This window comes from Herpailurus yagouaroundi, unplaced genomic scaffold, assembly GCF_014898765.1.
Source record: "Herpailurus yagouaroundi ecotype Mexico unplaced genomic scaffold, PumYag 211, whole genome shotgun sequence".
NCBI classification, from domain to species: Eukaryota; Metazoa; Chordata; class Mammalia; order Carnivora; family Felidae; genus Herpailurus; species Herpailurus yagouaroundi.
In genome coordinates, this window is record NW_024412442.1 from 7,286,218 (window position 1) to 7,308,464 (window position 22,247).

Sequence of the window (22,247 nt, forward strand, 5' to 3'; positions counted from 1 at the left end):
TGGTGTGAAAAGAATTTCTTCTAAGTGCAATGGACAGCAGGCGATTTCTGAGCGAAATTAAAACCGTGAACAGACTTGCTTCGCCCTCAGACTTACTTTTTTTAAATTTACTTTAATTTTTTTAATTTACATCCAAGTTAGTTAGCATATAGTGAACAATGATTTCAGGAGTAGATTCCTCAGAGCCCCTTACCCATTTAGCCCATTCCCCCTCCCACGCACGACCCCTCCAGCAACCCTCAGTTTGTTCTCCATATTTAAGAGTCAGACTTACTTCCAAAGGTTTTCAAGGCCTGCTTAAATTTAAACATGACATTTTCTCTATTAGTAAGTCACGTTAAATTTTTTGAGCCATCCTATCGTTTCCAACAACCCAGCTAAATATGAAGCAATACATTCAAACATTTTTGAGCCACAAGATTACAGTACTCACCCAAGAGAGGAAAAAAGGAGGCAACATGCCTGCTTTGACATGCATCTCTGAGCAGCTACATCAGTCCCGTACAGGCTTGCAGAAGGCATGCACATGCCTAGCAAAGGCAGTAACTACCCAGAAAACTAAGGCTGTTAGGGGATGATTTGACTATCACATTTTGCAAAATAGGATCTCGGCTTCGAACAATGCCATTAGTCTCTCATAGCACAGGACCGTGCTGAGTGCTATGCTATACGAATAAGAGAGGGGGAGGCAGAGGGAGAGAGAGAATATATTTTGCACTCAGGTGAAAAGGAGTAAGTGAGACTTTGCACAGACAGCTCAGCAACAGGTGAAAATCAGGAACCGCAAAGATTACCATCCACGGTCTTTTCTCCTCTAACATCAGGTTTGCCTTCTCACTCCCACTACCCAGTTAAAGACCTTCACTGCCCTCCCCTGGGATAGCTCCGACAATTCCCCAAAGCTTTTCCTTTACTAACAGGATTTCCAAGCATTCAAGGCATCCTAACCTAGCCCCAACCCAGCTCACCCCTTCTGTAGCTGGAGGCACTGGTACCAGAAAACGCCACGTGTATTTTCCCTCTACCATATCTGCCTGGTGCCCCAGATAGGCCAGTTCTCCCCCTTTATCCAGGATCAGTCAAATTCTATCCACACCTCAAAGCCTTCAGATCACATTGATATCCTGTATTATTCATGTGGCCCCATTATTGAGCTTCTATAATGCCTAGCCTACTCAACCAGAATTCAACTCCTTATAAAAAGGGACTGATATCTTCTCCACATAAGAGAGAGGCTACTCAGTAATTATCTGTTCAAAAGATGAACTCCGACTGCAGAAAAACTTCCCACTCTATCATTCCAACAAAACCGCTGCCAGACTTTTGAATGATTTCCAAAACAAAAAGTCAAGGGTTCCACGTGTCTCCATCACTAGGGGCCATTTCCTTCACAGCAGTACATCATTAACTTCAACTTACTTAACAAAATAATTGAAAGCCTTCATTTCAGATGAAGAAACTTTGACCTAGGGACATTAAGTGATTTGAGTCAAACCATAAAGCGCCTCCTGAACATGAATATATATATATAATGCCTACTATTTTTTATAATGGGAGCTAGGGAGGAGCCACCTAATTAAACTCTCTCCTCATGTAACAAACTGAAGTGTGCTTTCATCCGTCAGCACGGACTCCTAAAGAGGAGTTAACAGCACTCCGCTCCTGATAAGAGGAAAATTGACCTAGCTAACCTTCATTCCAACAGGGTACATTTGAAAATGCAGTTGGAACCTGTGGAATCATTGTGTGGGGATATTATTCATACAGGAAAATAAGCCAGTAGGCAAAAATCAAGGTCTAATTAGCCTCATCTATGAAAACTAGTGACATCTGAATAAAAGGATTCCCTTTATTTAAAAGTTTGGGTTGGCAGTGATGAAACCGCCATCTGCTGGATGTTCGCCGAACTGCACGAACAACCAGGGCGATTTTCAGTACATCCCAGACATCGAGACAATGCCACTTTCGAATCCTACAGGGAGTATCACGACATAAAACCTGTTAGCTACACATATTCCTGTATTTAAGTTAGTGCCTGTCGTAGAGTACTCTAGACCTATGGCCACCTCTAAAACAGTAGTCCGTCTTCTACAATGACTTTGAAATCCTGAAATGAAACAGAAACTTCTACTTGTAGGTTGAAACTGTATATACTTTATTGTACACTCATCTATCATTCATACGACATTGATACACCTGCAATGTTAAGGCCGTTGCAGGAGCCGTGCCACGACAGCAGAAAACACAACCAAAGCTCCGTTTGCGTACAACAGTAGGGCATGGGTTTCAATCGTGTATAGACGTTAACGACGAACCAAATGCACACACAAATATGTACATAAACAGACAGTATGACGTACAACAAAGAAATAAACCCAAACGCTGCCAATTCACAGTTATCCGTTAGGCAAACGTGATCCCAGGGAGTTTCACTTAGAGAGTTCTCCGTTTCAGGGCAGAAAACTTTTGGAAATCGGACCACCTCGTCACTAAGCAATCGACTGACAGCTGAGGGGCCGAGGGTGGAGTGTTTCGGTCCTATTTCACCGCGGGGTTGCAGAAAGTTTTTCTCAACCCCGGAGTCCCAGTTTCGCAGGGAACAAGGCCCCAGGAACACAGCCTGTGACAATGCCTGCCAACCTTCACATAAAGGACGCGTTATTACGCTCAGCACCATCCTCTGCGAAAGCGTGCCCTGGCCCGAAGAACCGCCTCCGCCTCTGCACTAGGTGGTGGCAGCGCCGGGGCGACAGTCAGACCCGGCTCCCTCCGGCCGCCTCCGCCCAGGACCCCCCGGTGCCGAGGTCGCCCGGAACGCCCCCAAGCCCCCGCAGCGCCCCCAGCTGCCTACACAGGTCCCCTCGCAAGTGGCATCAGTCAGAGGGGTAGCGCTAACGGGAGACCTAAGGGCCTAGGCCGGGCCGGAAGCCAAGGCGAGGCCCGGGACGCCCTTGGAGGTTAATCCGCAGGATACCAAGGGCTGCGGGACGCCGGGGGGGGGGGGGGCGGCACCGAGGTGGGGCGTGGGAGGAGGGCGCGTTGACCTCTCCTGCTCGGTTTCCCGGAGGCCAGCCGGTCCCCAAGGGGGCTCCGCGGGAGCCCGCGCCCATCCCACGAGGACCCCGCTACTCACCCCAGGGCGGACACTGAGGCAGCAGAAGCCCTCAGCCAGCCTCACACAGGAAGGAAACGCCGCCTGGGAGAGAATGCTTCCGGCGGGAACCGTGACCCGCCCCCTCGCACGGAGCATGCGCCTCCCCGGGCCGACGGCGAGAAGGGAGTGCGTTTCCGGCTCTCAGGAACTGCGGGGGCCGCGGACGGGAGAGGGCTCGCCCCGTAAGATCTCTCTTGCCCTCTGCGGGACTGAGGCTTCCCGCGAAGCGGGTGTGTCCGCTTGCAGCCCTCGCTCAGGCTCCGGGTTTAGCTGCGGAGTCTCAGAGGTACGATAGGGGAAGGCGCTGATCGCAGAAGGACCCTTGCCCAGCTCGCGGGCTCCGGGTGCGACACTGACACATCGGGGAGCCTTCCTCATAGTGCCAAGAAATGCCCGGTGTCTCCGCAGAGTTCTTCCCTGACTCCTCCTCGATCCTAACTCCCGCCCCTAGCCCCTCACCCCACGTGAGGCCGCTGTTCGGTCTGTCCTTTAGCCAAAGCGCTGACGCGCATGGCCGCCCCCCCCCCCCCCCCCCATCTGCCTTTCAGTTTCTAGGGTGAGCTCACCCTCCTCCCCCGTCACCGCGCGCTGACAAACACCTGGGGGTGGCGCCTGAAAATCCTGCAAAACAACTTTGCAGCCCACCCAGGCAGGACCGGTGTTCGGAGCAGAATAGGTTATCTGGTACCAGGTTTTGCATTTCGGTGACTTCCCTTTTTCTTCTACACCTTCCCCTTTCCAGAATGAGAGACGTGACACAAGAGGTCCCCAGGGAGCAAGGCCCGCGCCTCCTGAAAACACACAGGCTACCAGGGGGCAAGATGACTTTAGCCACTGTTTCCAGATACTTCCTTCAGATAGAGGAGGTGAGACTACGAAGCAGTGAGACGGTTGCTCTCTACCCTCCTCAGGAAGGCAGTTTGTGTCTTTCTGCTTTGGCCATCATCTTTGATATCTGAAATTCTGCAGCCTGATAGTAAAAGTTAGTGTATGCCACCCTTGTTACAAGCGTGTGATGCTGGGGTGAGGAAGGTCGCTGCAGTATATTGAAAGCCTACTAAGTATCAGGCTATATGCTTCAGTGTGCTTCAAATCCATAATCTAAATTCCTCAAAAAACCCAGTCCTCTGAAGTAGCCATTGCTTTCTCTGTTTTTATAGATGAGCAGATTTTGAGGCTTGGGGAAAGAAACTTTCCTAAGTTCATGTACCTAATTGGCAAATTTCGCTGGAACCAAGTCTGTCTAATTCATACCCTACACTTTACACTTTCTCTTTGAGATAATAGTTTCATCCCAGTTATGTTTTAAAGTTTCGCTGAAAGAAGACTATGAAATGACAAAATCATAAGGCTTTAAAGGGTGAGGATGAGGTGGCAGGGATATGTAAATATTTTAAAACTGTGATTGGGTTCAATGACAGTTAGGATGGAATTTAATACTCAATGATATGAAGATAGGTTTGGGAGAGCTAGACTCGTTATTTGGAGAGGAGATAGAACTTTGGGAAGAACAGGATGATGATGAGACCTGGACGATGTTTACAAAAAACAAACAACAACACCACAAAAACTCACAAACCCAAACCCAAAAACCATGGTTGCTCAGCAGTCTTGGCAGAGGCTCCCTACTGGTTCCCTAGGATTATCCTCAGTCTGAGTCGATCTGAGCTTGGATGCTCCTGGAACATGCATTGTCAGAGCTAAAAGGCAGAGAATACTGAAGGAAAGAACTTTAGGTGTCCCACTAGAGTAGTCACGCTCTCCAGTAAAGAAAAGGAGCTGCACAGTTCAAGATGGTCATGGATTTCCATCCTTCACTGAATGAAAATGCACCAACTAAAGACCTCACCTGCCTTATGCTAAGGATCAGGGTGACCACTCGACTCAGCTCGTCTGACACCAAGAGGGTTTTTGGAACTTAGGACTTTGATTGCTGAAACAGAGGAAGTCTCAGGCAAACCATGAAGCGTTGGTCCCCTCTTAGGGACACCTTAAATGAATTCTAGAATGAAGGGGAGCTCCCAATGTGATTGTATCTAGTCTCAGTTCACCTGGAGGATGTATGATTGTACAGGAAGTTGTTGGATAAAGTGGCCAAGACGGGTGCTACAGAGTCTACATGCCCCCAAATCAATGCTGCTGCTCATTCCTCTTCCAGTGCTTTGGCTGGACACCAAGTATCTACACACATACTTCTTGGATGTAATTTACATTTAGCAAACTCTTAGGAAGCCTCTTATGTCTGGGTCCTAAGACGTCAAATTACTGCCTTCCCACATACCATGCATGTTCATTTCCAGCAATCACTAAATCAGTGAGGTTCTTCCAGAATAGAGCTGAGTGAACATATGCTTTTCATCCCAGGATAGCTTTATATAATCCCTGGCAGCATAAAACACCATATTTGGCCCACAGTAGGGGCTCAATAAATAATTCATTATGTATAATATTAATCAGGAAATTATAACAACAGATTTTTTTGTGGACTTTCTGGGCCTTCCCCCTGTGATCATTGGAATCAAGATATTAAAAATAACTATTGCGTTTATTATTGAAAGTTAGGTTTTGGGTTTTTGTCTTATTTTCTTTCCTTTTAATCAATGCCTCCTAAAACAGTTTATGGCAGTTCTTCGAACCACATGGAATTGAATTATCCCTTACTTTTGTTAGGATGGGAGTGTGATTAATTTGCTCTGCAGCCAAGGTCAATCTTTGTACTGCATCCTGAAGGGGAAGGGATTCCTTAGATTGGGGTTCTCAGATTTCATTGTGGGCCTGTACACTTGGACAACATGGCAAAATGCAGATTCCCAGGTCCTAGCCTTAGAAGCTCCCATTTAACTGCTCTAAGTTTTAGCCCAGGGGTTTGAATGTTGAATAAGCACCTGAGATGGTTTGCACATAGGTAGTTTTGGATCACACTTTGAGAAACTCTGCTCTAGTGAGTGATGATTTTAGATGTATTTTTGCAAAAATCTCTATTGCCCCAGTCCCCAAAGCCTATCTGATCAGCTGAACCATTAAGTCAGCTGGGATATATCAAGATATCAAGACAAGGAACCCTCATGATCAGATGCAAAATAAAATCTCTTTGGAAGGAGAAACAAATCTGAAATTTGTGGATAAGTAAGCACAGTAAACCTGACCGTGTTTGTTGTTTGTTAGAAATGATTCCCTTGACAGTGATTTAGAAAGAGCAGAACTTTGGGGCTCCTGGGTGGCTCAGTCCATTAAACATCTGACTCTTGATTTTGGCTGAGATCATGATCTCGCAGTTCATGGGTTCAAACCCTGTGTCAGGCTCTGCACTGATGGCATGGAGCCTGCTTGGGATTCCCTTTCTGCCCCTCCCCCACTTGCATTTTCTCTCTCTCTCTCTCTCTCTCTCAAGATAAAAAAATAAACTTTAAAAAAATAGAAAAGAGCAGAACTTCAACAAATAGATAAAGTTATATAGCAGTAATTATGCCAGTATAATAGTCACTTGGTAGCCTTGGTTCTTTTAAAAACATTTCATCAGTATAGAATAATCTTCATTATTACTTTGACAAGTTAAATAGAATGGTTGGAGAAGAAAAGTAAAGCAAGAATATGAAGCTGTACCTGAAGCCATAAAAACACTGTGAAAAACCAAGATTAAGTGCTTGAAGCTCCAATAGAAAGAATAAGATGGAGTTGAGGCAAAAGCAACGAAAAATTAAAATTTCAGCAGTTTGGAAGGAATGGAAAGATGAATTGGTAGCCCCATTCTATAAAAAGCACAGAGAGCTAAAAGATGCAATAGCAAAGTTTAAAGAACATGTCGTAAATCTACTTTTCATGCTTCTGTGTTTTCAATTTCACACATAATTTAGGAGCGCCTGGGTGGCTCAAGTATCCAACTCTTGATTTCGGCTCAGGTCATGATCTCATGGTTCATGGGATTGAGTCCCACGTCAGGCTCCATGCTGGCTGTGTGGAGCTTGCTTGGGATTCCCTCTGCCCCTCCCCCTCTCCCCTGCCCCTCAAAATAAATAAACTTTAAAAAATTTTTTACACGTAATTTAAAATATGCGTGTACGTGATTTTCTAATGTTATCCGGATGGCACTAAGCCACAACCTTACATTGCTACACGATCCTTTTTCTTAAACACTACTGCCAAGTGGACGTTTTTACAGTTTAGGCGAGCAATAAACATCATCTAGAACTTGGGTATTTATTTTAAATCTGCAATATTTTGGGGCGCCTGGGTGGCGCAGTCAGTTAAGCGTCCGACTTCAGCCAGGTCACGATCTCGCGGTCCGGGAGTTCGAGCCCCGCGTCAGGCTCTGGGCTGATGGCTCAGAGCCTGGAGCCTGTTTCCGATTCTGTGTCTCCCTCTCTCTCTGCCCCTCCCCCATTCATGCTCTGTCTCTCTCTGTCCCAAAAATAAATAAACGTTGAAAAAAAAAAATTAAAAAAAAAAAAGTAAAAATCTCAAATATACAACCTAACTTTAAAAAAAATAAATAAATAAATCTGCAATATTTTATCATTCAGCTTCATACAGTACTGAAAATAACACTGTTCAAGTGATACTGTCTGTGGAAAGTCACGATCCATCAAAACAGAATTGCTTGGGAAGAAGTCTAACCTTACTATAGTTCATTAGCAGAGGATTTAAAGCACAGGCGAATGAGTCCTCTTCCCTAGGATTCGTTTGGGACCTTCATAAATGGTCTTCCATATGGTGTTTTACATGGGAGAGGAGATGCGAAGGATTGGGTGAGAGGAACAAAGATATGAATTCATCAGCCAAAACTGAAGAAACAGTAGTTGAAACATTAATTCTCAATTTCTGTAACAGCAGATTGATAGATGAAGCATAAAACAAGACCAGATGCTGTGGTTTCCAGGATGCACTTGGCTCCCCATCCTTTATAACCTGGAGCATTTTTTTGCTGTAAGTAGGTCACTTGCTTGCTCTCATTTACCTGATTCTAAGAAAATGCCCTTGAAAGTATTTGGAAAAGAATGTGTGCTGGTGCTTAACATTCAAAAAAATATTAAGATTGTGTAAACCCTTCCCCTGCCCCCATTTCTCTATTAGAATATGTTGTAACCTTGAAACACATGTGAAACTGAAATGGAAAAGAAGAATTTGAGATCTCTTATTTTCTAAACACAAAGACACTAAAATCTGTGCCCATCCTGTTAGCCCCCATGATTTCACTCTACGTAGCACTGGCACAGTGTTCACCTCACAGATTCTAATTGGGGTTTAAGTTTTTTGTATTCTCTTATCACATGCCAGCTGCTTGAGAAAAGAGGATGCCTAGGACATAGGCAGGGCTTAAGTGCTTTCTTAAAATGTATTTATTGAGGTATAGTTGACATACAATGTTATGTTAGTTTCAGATGTACAACACAGTGATTCAACAACTCTCTACCTTACTCAGCGCTCTCCGTGGTAAGTGCGGTCACCATCTGTCACCATGCAAGGTTATTACCATATTATTGACTATATTCCCTTTTCAGCCCCGTGTCTTGTGTATTTTATAACCAGAAGCTGAATCCCCTTCACCTATTTCACCCATCTCTCCACTCTCAACTAGGGTTTTAATTAATTGACTTTTTCCCCCTGCAATCTGACATATCTCATGGGGCTTTGGAGGCTCTATTACTGCAGATTTAATCTGACCGAGAGGGGGAGAAAAAAAGGGCAGGAAGGATATACAGTCCAAAGATAGGAGATGTGGAATCAAACCATTTTATTGACCGTGTGTATATCATCACTCTGTCTTTGGTAGGTCCGTTCCTAACGTGTCCATCGGAGACCAGTCCCATCAGGGTGAGTCTTGGTACTCATGGGATTTGGGAACATAGACACTGAGGTGCAACAGACCTGGGTTTGTATGGACAATCTACTGTTTACCAGCTCTATGATTTGGGGCAAGCCATAAAGTTATAAAGCCTCAACTTCCCCATCTTTCATACGGGGACAGTAGCAGTACACGTGCCACGGAGTGGCACTGAAAATTAAATGAGACGGTTTCAGGGAAGTGCTGAGCTCTATGCCTGACGCTTAGCAAGTGCTCAATAAACATGCTGTTGTAACATCCCAGGTGATGTTTTTTATTGTACCATGAAATGATGTTCTCTCATTTCCCGAAGTCTGTGAGGACAAAGATTCCTTCCTATCTGCTTATTGTTTGTTTGCAGGAGGACTTCACCTCCCAAGTTTTTAACCATGGCATCTTGTCTGGGAATATTTCCTCTGACTAGTGAAAAGGCCGTGCCCCTGTCTCCCTGACCTCTTGATTCTCTCATTCTCGATCTTAATACACTCATCTGGCTGAGTCTTACTGACGAGTAGTCAAGAAACCATTTATGATAGTTCTATAAAACCCGTAAGATTCCATCCTTACGACCACCAGACAATTACATTTAAAATACTGATCAATCAATCCATGAAAATAGCTACCTGGATATTTCTCAGTTCACCAAAGACCATTATTGATACTGGCTGTTGTTCCCATCTGTCTAATAACAGCCATTTATTGAGCTTATACTTCTTGCTTTTGTGGAGTTCTAAAGACTAAAACGTCTTATAAAAATGCAAGTCCTCACAGAACTATTGATTTTTTTTTTTTAAGCTCAAGGTTTATCCCATATTTCATCCCCATTTCTTATTTGTTTAGGGAAAACTTTCTGCCTTAGATTGCTGAGTGGGTTTTACACAAGAAAAAGAACTTAGTTCAGTGGGTGAAAGTGAGATGCTGAACCAGACTGGAGATTTTAGACGTCGATACTTTGCATGTCTGATCTTTCCTTTGCAAACTACAGCCAGAGATTTTGGACGTCGATACTTTGCATGTCTGATCTTTCCTTTGCAAACTCCACTTTCTTACTACACTTGGGGACTGTCATAACATCAGAGCTGCTATTCTTCGTATAGAACTTAATTCATTTGAGCACAACAGTTAAAAAAAACCATTTACTATGTGCAACTCAGGCCCACGCTCCTAAAATTGAAGTTTTGCTGAGCAAAAGAAACGCGATGTCCTGTTTAGAGCTTGAGTACATGGCTTTCAAAGGCAAAGCCAAGGTCACACCTTGCTGATTTTAGATGTTTAAGACTGAGATATATACTAGACCTTCTTCTTTCACCTTAGAAAGGGCCAGCAATAGAGGACTGGCAAGCTAACATTAAAATCGCTTTCTCGTCTCTTTAGTGTCAATGTTTCTGGAACTGGAAAAACAAAACAAAGGTGTAAGTAAAAAAAGGAAGAAAGAAAAGCCTGTAACTTGAGTTACAGAAGTACAGGAAACAAATCAAGTCCCATTCAGCTTCAAAACACTATACCTGATAGAGTTTCACACAGCTTTCTCCTTTCCAGTCTGCTTCTTATTAAGTTTGAACTCCAGACTCATTATGGAGCTGTCAATGCTGAATGAGGCCCAGTGCCAGAGGCATGGCCCACACCCATTTCTTTATGTCTTCTGTGTTCTCAGGTAAACAGGGGATCACAAAAGGGGTCATTAAGGAAAGGAGACAAAGAGGTTGACTCCCCAGCAGTGGTTTTTTCCCCCTATGGTGTTGAGATGCTAATGATTCTTTGTATTTGTTTAGTTGTTTGTTTTTTATTTGAGAGAGAGAGAGAGAGAGAGAGAGAGAGAGAGAGAGAGAGAGAAGCTTAAGCAGGCTCCATGCCCAGTGCAGAGCCCAATTCGTGGCTCAATCCCACAACCCTGGGATCATGGCCTGAACCAAAATTAAGAATTGGATGCTCAACAGACTGAGCCATCCGGGTGCCCCAAGATGCTAATGATTCTTTTTTTAAATTTTTTGAAAATGTTTATTTTTGAGAGAAGAGAGAGAGAGCACGGAGGAGGGGCACAGAGAGGGAGACAGAGGATCCGAAGCAGGCTGTGTGCTGACAGGGAGCCCTATGCGGGGCTGAAACTCACGAACTGTGAGATCTTGCTCAGAACTGGAGTTAGTCGCTTAACCGACTGAGCCACCCAGCCGCCCCAAGATTCTAATGATTCTTAACCGGCTGAAAGCAACATTAGAATTCTGTCTAGATAATCTTGATTCTCAGGCTGGACAGTATTCCACCTTCCACATTCTGATCCATCCATCATTCAGTTCTACTTGTGCTAGATAAACTGGCTTTATATTGTCTATTACCATGTTGTCCTCATAGGCTAGTATTCAAGGAGCCTCCCCCCACTCCTCCCTTGGAACTCTTGGATGTAAACGAGGAACAGTTAAGTGAATGGTGTCTAAAGTCATGAAATACAATGACTGTTTTTTGTGGGGAGAGGGAGAAGAGTAAATAATGATATTTCTTCAGCTGAGTGAATCATAAACATTTCCAGCACTCGAACTTACACATGTAGGCAAAAGCAGAAGGCAACTAAAAACCTCTCCAGGGGACATTCTTCCTCATTCTTTAGGAATGTGGGGTCTATGAAGCTCCGTTTTCATGATCATTCCCAAATTCTGTGTCTGTACCCAATCAGTACTGAGGTGTCAGGTACAAATACAACCTCTGTCAGGATAGTTTCAAGCACGCAAGACACAGATTATTGGGTACGGTGTGTGAGAAACTCTGAGAATACTAAATGAAAGGGCCGGTTCTGTGGCCTGTCCCGTGTCAGGTAGGCTTTCTGGGTTCCCTCCTCTGGAAGTGGGACCAGCTTCCTAATTCCACGACTCCATGATTCTTTCTGACCTGAGTGTGGAGGGACTTCTGTTTGAATGTTTCCCCCTTTGGACCCCATAACTGAATGCTAAATTTGAATTCTAGCTCTGGGGGTATAGTTAAAATATTAAGTACTGAAGATTTCCAAGATTCGTGTAATAATACTTGGTGAGCCACCCACCATTTTGCCAGTCCTAAATTTTCCACACTGTGGTTTCACGTTTGTGTGCTCGAATTTTAAGGTCTGAAATCTTGGTATGTCCGGAAGGGTCTCGTTGCTTTACGCCAAAGAACTTAGCTGCAGTGATCCCTCCCCTCATCCCCACTCCTACCCCATGTGAAGGTCACAGGGTAAAGATGGAGGAGGTCTCCTGTTCTCCACCCTGTCCCTAGATGACAGTAGAGAACAACAGTAGGAAGCCGGGTCTAGAAACACCATGCCCTCCTTTTGTGGAGAGACCAGCTGGCTACTAAGAATGTTGTCGAGGCTGGCAAAAATGATACTACACAGAAAGCAAATGCAAGAAAGCATTAAATATCAATACATTAAAGGCTACAACAAGAACTTAAAATTTTTTTTTCTTTTAATCTTTATATTTGAGAGAGAAAAACAGAGTGCAAGCCGACGAAGGGCAGAGACAGAGGGAGACACAGAATCAGAAGCAGGCTCCGGCTCTGAGCTGTCAGCACAGAGCCCGACACCGGGTTCAAAGTCATGAACCTTGAGATATGACCTGAGCCGAAGTCGGACGCTTCACTGACTGAGCCACCCAGGTGCCCCAAGAACTTTTTAAAAAGGGAAGTGTGGTTAATATAAAATAAACCCCATCTCCCACAGCAGATCATGGCTTTCAGGATATGAGCTCATGAACAACAGAGGGAAAAGAGGTTTTTTTTTTTTAATTTATTATCAATATTATTGTTGGATTCTCTTGTAAGTTCCCTATTTTCTGTGAAACCCGGAACTTGCCAATGAAGGTTTTAGCTAACAGGACACTTTTCAGGAATGTATCTTTTACTACCTCCAGTTGGTGAGAGATGACTGTGACAGATTTATCATGTTTTAATAGAGAGCTAAAGAGGAAGAGTGGAGGGGTGAGGACACAGATTTACCGCCACTTATTTGTTCATTTGGAACTTTTATTGACAGAAAAAATATTTCCTCTTTTTTTTTTTACAGAAGATTTTAAAATCTCATTCTCTAAGAAGTAAATTCAGGAGTAAGAAATGCCACACCTGTTCTACATAGTACAGTTTATTGTTAATTTCATTGACTATTGACATGCTGAGTGGTGGGTTAAGCTTGTAACCCATCTCTTTACTCAAGTAAGAAACCAACATTAAGAAAGATAAGACGTGCATTTTTCCCCTTGATAAAGACACCTGCTGTTCCAGTGTCATAGAAACGGTTAGGGAAGATCTAGATACAGATTTAGAAGGATAGAATTTCCCGGAATCACATTCTCTCAGGATTGAAAGGAATATTAAATGTCATTGACTCTTCAACTCAAGGCAGTGTAGAATTGTAGAAAGGATGTCTGCTATGGAATTGAGGGGACCTGGGTCAGATCATAGCCTTGCCACATCGTAGCTATGTGTTTTAGGAAATTTAATCTCTCTGGGCCTTAGTTTCTCGCCTATAACTTGTGAATAGTGACTACATTATAAGTTTGGGGAGGATTGAAGATACTGTATGTAAAGGACCTAGGACAGACACAATAGGCATTTAGCAAATGACTGTGGTGGTTGTTATCAAAATTGTGCCACCACCTGGTCATAAAACTTACTGGAACATTCCCAGTGATGTGATTCCCAACTGTTGGGAAGCCCAGGTTATGTTTGAAGAGCTCTTCTGTGTTCGCCCTTTTACAGAGCCGAATTCCTTCCCCCCTAGAACTTCGATCTGCTGTTCCCATTCTTGCCGGCGGGGCTGCGTAGGCTACGTCTGTCACCCGATTGAATGCGCCACCGAGAATGGAGCAAATATGCCTTCAGAGTGGTATGACTGGTGAGGACACTACAGATGTGTCAGCACAACTCAGAGTCAGACTAGCTCCCTTGTCCTGGCAGCCACCAGTCAGATACCTACTGAATTTGCTGTTAACGAAGCCCGTTCATCATCCTCACAAGAGCCGAGGCCAAGTTTGTCACGGTTCTGAGGGAGAGACTCAAGCGCAGAAACTTACAATGAAATCTTTATTATATTAATAAGTTGGTGAAATTTCACTTGAGTCATGCTAGTATATTTGAATATTTCATCAATTCTGCTGTTCTGTGGCATACGTATAAGGTAATGTAACCGACAAACGGGCATTTTCTTTAACCGACACTCAACATAGTATTTAATATGTGCCAGGCACTATTCTAAGTGCTTTGCATATATTAACTCACTCAATTCTCACTCATATTTACCCTATGTAGTAAGTACTATTATTATCTACAGACAAGGAAACCAAGGCACCGAGAGGTAAAGTAACAGAGTAACACTAACTTTCCAAGGTCAAATAGCTAGTAGATGGCAGAATTAGGATTTGAACCAGTCTGTCTGGTTCCACAGCCTTGTGTTCATACTGATGCCCTTCCCCAAATTTGTTGAAATTAAAAAAAAAGAAAATCTGTTACTTAGATTGTTAGAACTTCTTAAAAGCAAAAAACAAAGTATAGTGAATTAGTGCTGCTGGATTCACAACCTCCAAGCTTTATAAAAACATTATTAGAGAATATCTTTTGAATTACTATGAACATTTATGAGAGTCCAAAATGTTGATTGGAAGCAATATCTAACTCCATTCTAAGCAAGACTAGGCTGGCTTGCATATATATATATATATATATATATATATATATATGTATGTATGTATGTATACATTTTGGAGAGAGAGCACAGGCAAACAGGGGAGAGGGGAAGAGGGAGAAAGACAGACTCTTAGGCAGGCTCCATGCCTAGCACAGAGCCCGACATGGGGCTTGATCCCACGAACCCGGGATCATGACCTGAGCCAAAATCAAGAGTCAGCCGCTCAACCAACGGAGCCACCCAGGCACCCCAAGACTAGGGTTCCAATAATGTTCTATTTTATATTTCCACAACATAAGAAGAACTAAGAAGAAATTAGAAGAAATTAATGGCTGCCTCTGAATCTTGGTCTTATTCTGATAAAAATTGTTTTCAAATATTGGAACAGCATTGTATCATATTTGAGTGTTATTTTAAATTAGCATATGGTAAAATTGTGCGTATGTGCATGTGTGTATAGGTCTTAGAATTTTGATACAATAGATTCATATAACCACCACCGCAATCAAGACACGTAACAATTCCATTATCTTACAAAACTACTTTGTGTGACTGTTTTTAATTACTTCCTGAACCCCTGGCACCCACAGATCTGTTCTCCATCCCTGGAGTTTTGTCTTTGTGAGAATGAGACGTCAGTTAAGTCACGCAGTGTGTAACCTTTTGAGACTGGCTTCTTTTATTCGGCATTCCTTTGAGATACACCCAAGATGTTGCATACGTCGGTAATTCATTTGTTTTTATCGCTGAGTAGTATTCCGTGGTCGTACAGTTTGTTCATTCAGTCATTGAAGGACACTTAGGTTGTTTCTAGTTTTTGGTAATTATGACCGGAGCTTTTATAAACATTTGTGTGTAGGTGTTTGTGTGAGCAGAAGTTTTTGTTCCCTTAGAATAGATACTGAGGAGTGGAATTGCTGGGTCACATGATAAAAGTATTTTTAGCTTTATGAGGAGCTGCCCAACTCTTTTCCACAATGGCTGTACTCTTTTACATTTCCTTGAGAATGTGCGAGCATTCCGTTTCTTCTGCATTCTCACCAGAACTTGACAGTATCGGTATTTTTTTAAGTATTCTAATAGGTATCGAATTGTGGTTTTAATAGGCATTTCCTCTAATGGCTGATGATATTAACATCTCTTCATGAGCTTATTTGCCATGCATTAATCTACTTTGGCAAAACACCTGTTCAGGTCTTTGGTTTATTTTACAATTGGGTTGGTTGTGTTCTTACTGTTGAGCTTGGAGGATTCTTTACCTATTCTGGATCCAAGGCCTTTGTCAGTATGTGATTTGCAAATGTTTTCTTCTAGTCTTAGCTTTTTATGTTCTTGCTAGTGTCTTTTGTAAGGTTTCAAATTTGGATCGAGTCCAAGTTATCAGTTTTTTTCATTTATGGATCATGTGTTTGGTATCATGTGTAAGAACTCTTTGCCATACCTAGGTCATAAAGACTTTCTCTAAAGATTTCTTCGGAAAGCTTTATATTTTACATTTAAATCTATGATACGTTTTGAGTTCATTATTGTATAAAGTGTGAATTTGGGGTTGAGGTTCATTTTTAAGTGTATGGATGTCTAACACCTTTTATTGGAAAGACTATCCTTTGGACCTTTGTCAAAAATCACTTGGCCATATTTGTGAGGATCTCTTTCTGGGTTGTCTGTTCTGTCCCCCTGATCTATGTGGCTGCCCCTCCACTGTCACCACCCTGTCTTGAGTAATCTAGCTTTATGGCATAACTTAAAAAATCAGGTAGTGTGATTTCTCCAACATTATTATTCTTTTTCAAACTTATTTTGCCTTTCCTAGTTCCTTTGAATTTCCTTGTTAATTTTAGAATCAGCTTGCCTGTATCTACTAAAATCCTCCTGGGATATTTAATAGAATTGAGTTAAATCTGTACATGGGCTTAGGGAGCTGAGTTTTTTCGTCCCTGAACATGATATGTCTTCCTGTTTATTTAGGTCTTTTTAAAAAATTTCTTTTATTAGTGTTTTGTAGTTTTTAGCCTACAGATCCTGTTTATGTTTTGTTAAATTTATTCTTAAGTATTTAAATAATTTAAGAGCCATACTAATGATTTAAAAAAAAATCAGTTTTGGTTGTTCATCCGCTGGTATGCAGATAAGATTATTTTTGTGTTTTACCTTATGTCCTGTGACCTTAACTTTACTCAGTTCAAGGGGGAGGTTTCTTTGGTCACTTCTTTTGATTTCAGTTATGTCATCTGCAAATAGGAACATTTTCGTTTCTCCCTTTTCAATGTTTATGCCTTTTATCTCTTATTCTGGCCTTATTATACTGGCTGGGAGTTCTAGTAGAGCATTAAATAGCGATGGTGAGAGGGGACATCTTTGTCTTGTTCCTGATCTGAAGGGGAAAGCGGTCAGTTTTTCATCGCTAAGTATGATATTAGTTGTTAGCTTTTTGTACATGAACTTTAATGAGGTTGAGGGAGCCCCCTTCTTTCTTAGTTAGCTGACTTTTTTTTTTTTTATCTTGAATGGATATTGAATTTTTTCCAGTGCTATTCCTTTATCAGCTGACATGATTATGTAGCTTTTCTTCTTTAGTCTACTAATAAAGTAGATTACATTGATTGATTTTTTTTAAAATACTGAAGCAGCCTTGACTTTTCAGGATAAGCTCTGCTTGGTTGTGGTAGTGTATAATTAAAAAAATACTTAGGTGTTCAATTTGCTAAGGTTTTCCCTGATTTTTTCTATCAACGTTTATAAGAGATATTAACCTATAGTTTTTGTTTGTTTTTGTTTTGTTTGTTGTTTGGTCTTTTTTTATCACCTTTGTTTGGCTTTCATATCTGGGTAATGTCAATTTTATAAACATGACTTGGGAAGCGTTCCCTCCTCTTCTGTTTTTGGAATAGTTTGTGTTAAAGTGGTAGTTCATCTTTATATGTTTAGTAGAATTCTACAGTGTAACTGTCTAGGTCTGGAAAATTATTTCGGAAGGTTTTTAAAAAAATTATAGTTACAGGATTCTTTAGGTTGTCTATTTTCTCTCTGATGAATTTTAGTAGTTTGCTCTCAAGAACTTGTTAATTCTACCTAGGTCATATTTATGTGTTTAGAGTTGCTTTTTGCATTCCCTTGTTATATCAGGTTCTGTAGTGATATCCTCTTTTTGATTCCTGATACTGATCATTTGTATTTGTTCTTTGTTCAGATTTATAAATTTCACTTATCTTAAGGGATCAGTTTTTCATTACATTTCTCTATTAATTTTTTTTTCAATTTCATTTATTTCTGCCCCTAGCTTTTTTATTTCCTTCCTTTGCTCGCCTTAGGTTTATTTTGCTCTTTTTTTGCTTTTGTTTTTGTTTGTTTGTTTGTGTCTTTAAGATCAGTAATTTTACACCTTCCTTCTTTTTTAAATCTAAGCATTTAATGCTGTAAATTTCCGTCTTGCACTGCTTTAGCTGAATCCTACAAATTTTGACATGTTGTGTTTTCATTTTTATTCAGTTCAAAATATTTTTACCTTTCTCTTTTGACTTCTCTTTGACCATAAGTTATTTACAAGGGTGTCGTGTATACATGTTAGGTTATCTTTTCATTTTTCCTGTTATTTAATCCTAATTTAAATCCATTATGATTGGAGAGCATAATTGGTGTGATTACAATTCTTTCACATTTTTTGGGCTGGTGTTACGATCCAGGATATTGTCAGTCTTGGCGAACATTCCACATACATTTGAAATGATATGCTATTGTTGGGTGGAGTAATCTGTAAATATCTGTTGAATCTAGTTGGGTTGGTGGTGTTGTTCGGTTCTTCTGTATCCTTGCCAACTTTGTTTACTAGTTCTGTCCATTGCTGAGAGAGGAGCGTTGAAATCTCCAAATGTAATTGTAGTTGTGTCTGTTTCTCCTTTCGGTTCTTTTAGTTTTTGATTCATGCATTTGGTAATGCTCCAACTTTTGATAATTATTTATTTTTGCTCTTTAGTCTACTTTGATGTTAATATAGCTGCTCCACTTTGTTTTCATTCGTGCTCATATAGCATATATTCTTCCATCCTTTTATTTTTAACCTTTTATTTTATTTGAATTCAGATGTTCTTTGTATCCATTCTGCCACTTTGTGTGTTTTAATTGTCATATTTAAGACCATTTCCAGTTAATGTAATTCTTGATATATTTGGCTCTTTGATATATTTGTTTTTTGTTGGTTTCCTTTTTTGAATTTCCCCCCTCATTTCTCTGTTTTCTCTTTCCTGCCTTATTTTGGGACATAGAATTTTTGTTAGTATTCTGTTTTATCTATTGTGTTTTTCACTATATATCTTTGTAAAAAAAAAAAAAAAAAGCCCTAATGGTTGCTCTTGGGATTAAAATATAAATGTTTGATTTTCCACAATCTATGTGGAATCAATATATGTTACCATTCATTTCAAGTGGAATGTGGAAGTCTTATCATTATTTCACTTAGATCTCTTTACGCTCTATTTTACAATTGTCTTATGTATTGCATTTACATAGGTTGAAAGTTCAATAAGACACTTTTGCTTTCAAACATGAACTGTATTTTAAGGAACTCAAGAGAAGAATAGCCTATTATATTTACCTAGATATTTACGATTTCTGTTGTTCCTCGTCTATTCCCAATGTTCCAGGTTTCCTCGTGGTATAATTTCCCTTCTAAGAACTTCCATTAGCCGTTCTTTAGAACAGGTCTGGTGGCAATGAATTCTCTTTGTTTTCCTTGCCTGAGAATGTGTTTGTTTCAACTTCATTTATGAAGAATATTTTTCCTGGATTTTGAACTCTGGGTTGAAGGGTTGGTTTTTATTTTTCCAGCACTTTAAGCTGTTCCATTTTATGCTACCCTCCATAGTTTCTGATGAGAAATGTACAATCATTGAGTTGTTGCCTTGCAAATAATGCCTCTTTTTTTTTTTCTGCCTGCTTCCATGATTCTTTTTGTTTGTCTTCAATTATCAGCAGTTTGATTGTACTATGTTTGGGCATGCCTTTCTTTGGGTTTATCATGTTTAGAGTTCACTGAGCTTCTTGACTCTGTGTGTTTCTGTTTTTCACAAAATTCAGAAAATTTTTAACTATCTTTTCCAATATGTCTTAACTGCATTGTATTCTTTCTATTCTTTTTCTAGATCTCCAGTAACATGAATATTAGATCTTTCAGTTTTGTCACATTGGTCCCTGATGCACTGTTCGTTTTTTTCCCATTATTTTTCTCTTCATCGTTCAAATTGAATAATTTCTGTTGAGTTATCTTAAAATTCTCTGATGCTTTCCTGTGTCATCTCTGTTCTGTGATTGGGTCCATCTACGGAGTTTATTTTGGTTATTGTATTTTTCAGTTATAAAATTCAGTTTTGTTGTTTATATCTTCAGTGTTTGTATTCAAGGGTATTTCCTCTCCTTTTTTAAAATATGTTTATTTATTTATTTTTTTGGGGGGGGGAGGAGCAGAGAGAGAGGGTAAGAGAATCCCAAGTAGGTTGTGTGCTATCTGTGCAGAGCCCAATATGGGGCTCGATCTCACAAACTGTGAGATCATGACCTGAGCTGAAATAAAGAGTCAGAGACTCCACCAACTGAACCACCTAGTGCCCCTCCCCTTACTCCTTGGTACACTTTTATAATAACTGCTTTACAGCCTTGGTTATCTAATCCCAACATCTACATCATGTCTGCATTGTCCCCTGTTATTGTCTTTTCACATGTGAGTTGAGATTTTCCTGGTTCTGTGTATGCTGAATAATTTTGAATTGTATTGCAGACATTTAGAAGATTTTTTTTTATTTAAAAATTTTTCTTTTATTAATTTTTTTTTTTTTTTTGAGAGAGAGAGACAGAACATGAGCAGGGAATGGACAGAGAGAGGGAGACACAGAATCTGAAGCAGGATCCAGGCACTGAGCTGTCAGCACAGGGCCTGACATGGGGCTTAAACCGATGAACTGCAAGATTATGACCTGAGCTGAAGCCGGACACTTAACTGACTGAACCACCCAGGTGCCCCAAGAATATTATAAGACTCTTGGGGGTGCCTGGATGGCTCGGTTGGTTAAGCATTGACTTTGGCTCAGGTCATGATCTCACAGTTCATGGCTTCAATCCCTGTGTTGGGCTCTGTGCTGACAGCTGGGAGCCTGGAGCCTACTTTGGATTCTGTGTCTCCTTCTCCCCCTGTCCCTACCCTGCTCACACTCTCTCTCTGTCTCTCTCTCTCTGTCTCTCTCTCAAAAATAAATAAACATTAAAAAAAATTGAAAAAAACATTAGAATATCATAAGTCTCTAGGTTTTGTTTAAATCCTGTGCAGGATATTAATATTTTTGTTCTAGCAGGCAATAGAGGTGGTTGGGTTCAGGCTACAAATTCTAACCACTATTTTGTAGTTTCCATGTCAATTCTGTTTTCAAAGCATTTGCAGTGCTATTTGGATCTGTCTTCTGTGTGTGCCACAATCTGGGACACGTGTGGTAGTCTGTCCTTCAGTTCAGTCTCAGAGTCTTCGCTGTGCTGTCTAGGTCTATTCTGTCCTTGTGTAGCCTGAGGGGGAGCCTAAGAGTCTCTAATCAGCTTTACCTGTTAACTTTCCTGAGTTTCTCCTTCTCCATAATCTCTGGTACTTGCCGGCTCCCTGGACTTCCTCTTTGAGTCCTATATCCAGAAAGCTAGTGCTTTAGCTTTGCTGTTGCACAGGCTACTTCCTGGGATGGGCCCCTGTCTGGGGCCAAGCAATGGAGGGACAGAGAGGAAGCACCGACTATGATTTGTACCTCCTCCTGGGACCACAGCTTCTCTGTAGAAGAAGGTTTCCCTCCCTCAGAGGTGTTGGTGCCTGTGGGCCCCCACTGCCTTTGGAGGCATTGCTACTGCTGGGGTGGCAGGATTTCCTGGGGCCGGAGCACTAGAGAACAGAGGAAAGAACAAAAGATGGCAGACTTCCCTGAGACTCTCTGAGCGTTAGGAAATGCTTTCCTGGTCCTTGAGCCAGAACAGAGCTGAAGGGCTTCTTCAGGGCCCTGGTGCCCATTCTGAGTTTCAGGCTGCTCTACATCTAGACCAGGGGATTCTAGCAGGGGAAAAACAAAACAGAAAACACTCACTGCTGATTCAGTGGTGCTTTGAATTCTGGTCTTCTTTCCCAGTGCACCTGCTTCTATTTATGGACACCTCAAATGGCTGTTCCATGTGTTCCGTCAGGTTTTATAGCAGCATTCGGTGAGAAAGGGTAGAATGCACTTACTCCATTTTACCTAGAGCTGGAATAATATATTTCATTTGCTGTCACGGACTGAATGTTCATGTCTCTCTAGAATTCATATGTTGAAGCCCTAACCCCCAATATGATGGTAGTTGGAGAGAGGGCCTTTCGGAGGTAATTGGGGTTAGATGAGGCCATGGAGATTGAGCCCTTCTGATGGGATTAGTGTCCTTATAGAAAGGGCCACCAGCGTGTACTTGTTGTCATGCTCTCTCTCCCTCCCACCCTCCGTGCCCTGTGAGGTCACAGAGAGAAGGTGGCCATCTCCGGACCAGGAAGGGCACCCTCTCCAGGAATTCAATTGGCCACCACCTTGATACTGGATTTCACAGCCTTCAGAGCTATAAGAAAATAAAGTTCT

At 41.6% G+C, this 22,247-nt stretch overlaps 1 protein-coding gene and 1 long non-coding RNA gene across 7 annotated transcripts in view; one reads left to right on the forward strand and one right to left on the reverse strand.

Moving 5' to 3' along the window:
• ATAD1 (ATPase family AAA domain containing 1) overlaps positions 1–22,247 on the reverse strand; it is a 79,617-nt gene that overhangs the window by 55,276 nt on the left and 2,094 nt on the right. Inside the window, exon 1 of one of the 4 annotated variants that reach the window (XM_040454238.1) lies at positions 3,134–3,257. The exons of 1 other annotated variant lie outside the window; for it this stretch is intronic. Coding sequence is in view for 2 of the 3 variants with exons in the window: in XM_040454240.1 (XP_040310174.1) it covers positions 434–528 (95 nt within the window). In the remaining variant the exon portion in view is untranslated. Of the gene's footprint in view, positions 1–433; positions 969–3,133; positions 3,258–22,247 lie in introns of those variants that run through there. 2 more of the 4 variants (XM_040454240.1, XM_040454237.1) reach the window with 2 other exon arrangements.
• Positions 3,272–9,238, forward strand: LOC121016568 (uncharacterized). 3 transcript variants are annotated; one of them, XR_005784358.1, is made up of 5 exons: positions 3,272–3,440; positions 3,897–4,020; positions 7,982–8,077; positions 8,527–8,584; positions 8,925–9,238. It is a non-coding gene; the product is annotated as an uncharacterized LOC121016568 (long non-coding RNA). The 3 variants fall into 3 exon arrangements; XR_005784359.1 differs by lacking the exon at positions 8,527–8,584 and having other exon boundaries at positions 3,897–4,136; XR_005784357.1 differs by lacking the exon at positions 8,527–8,584.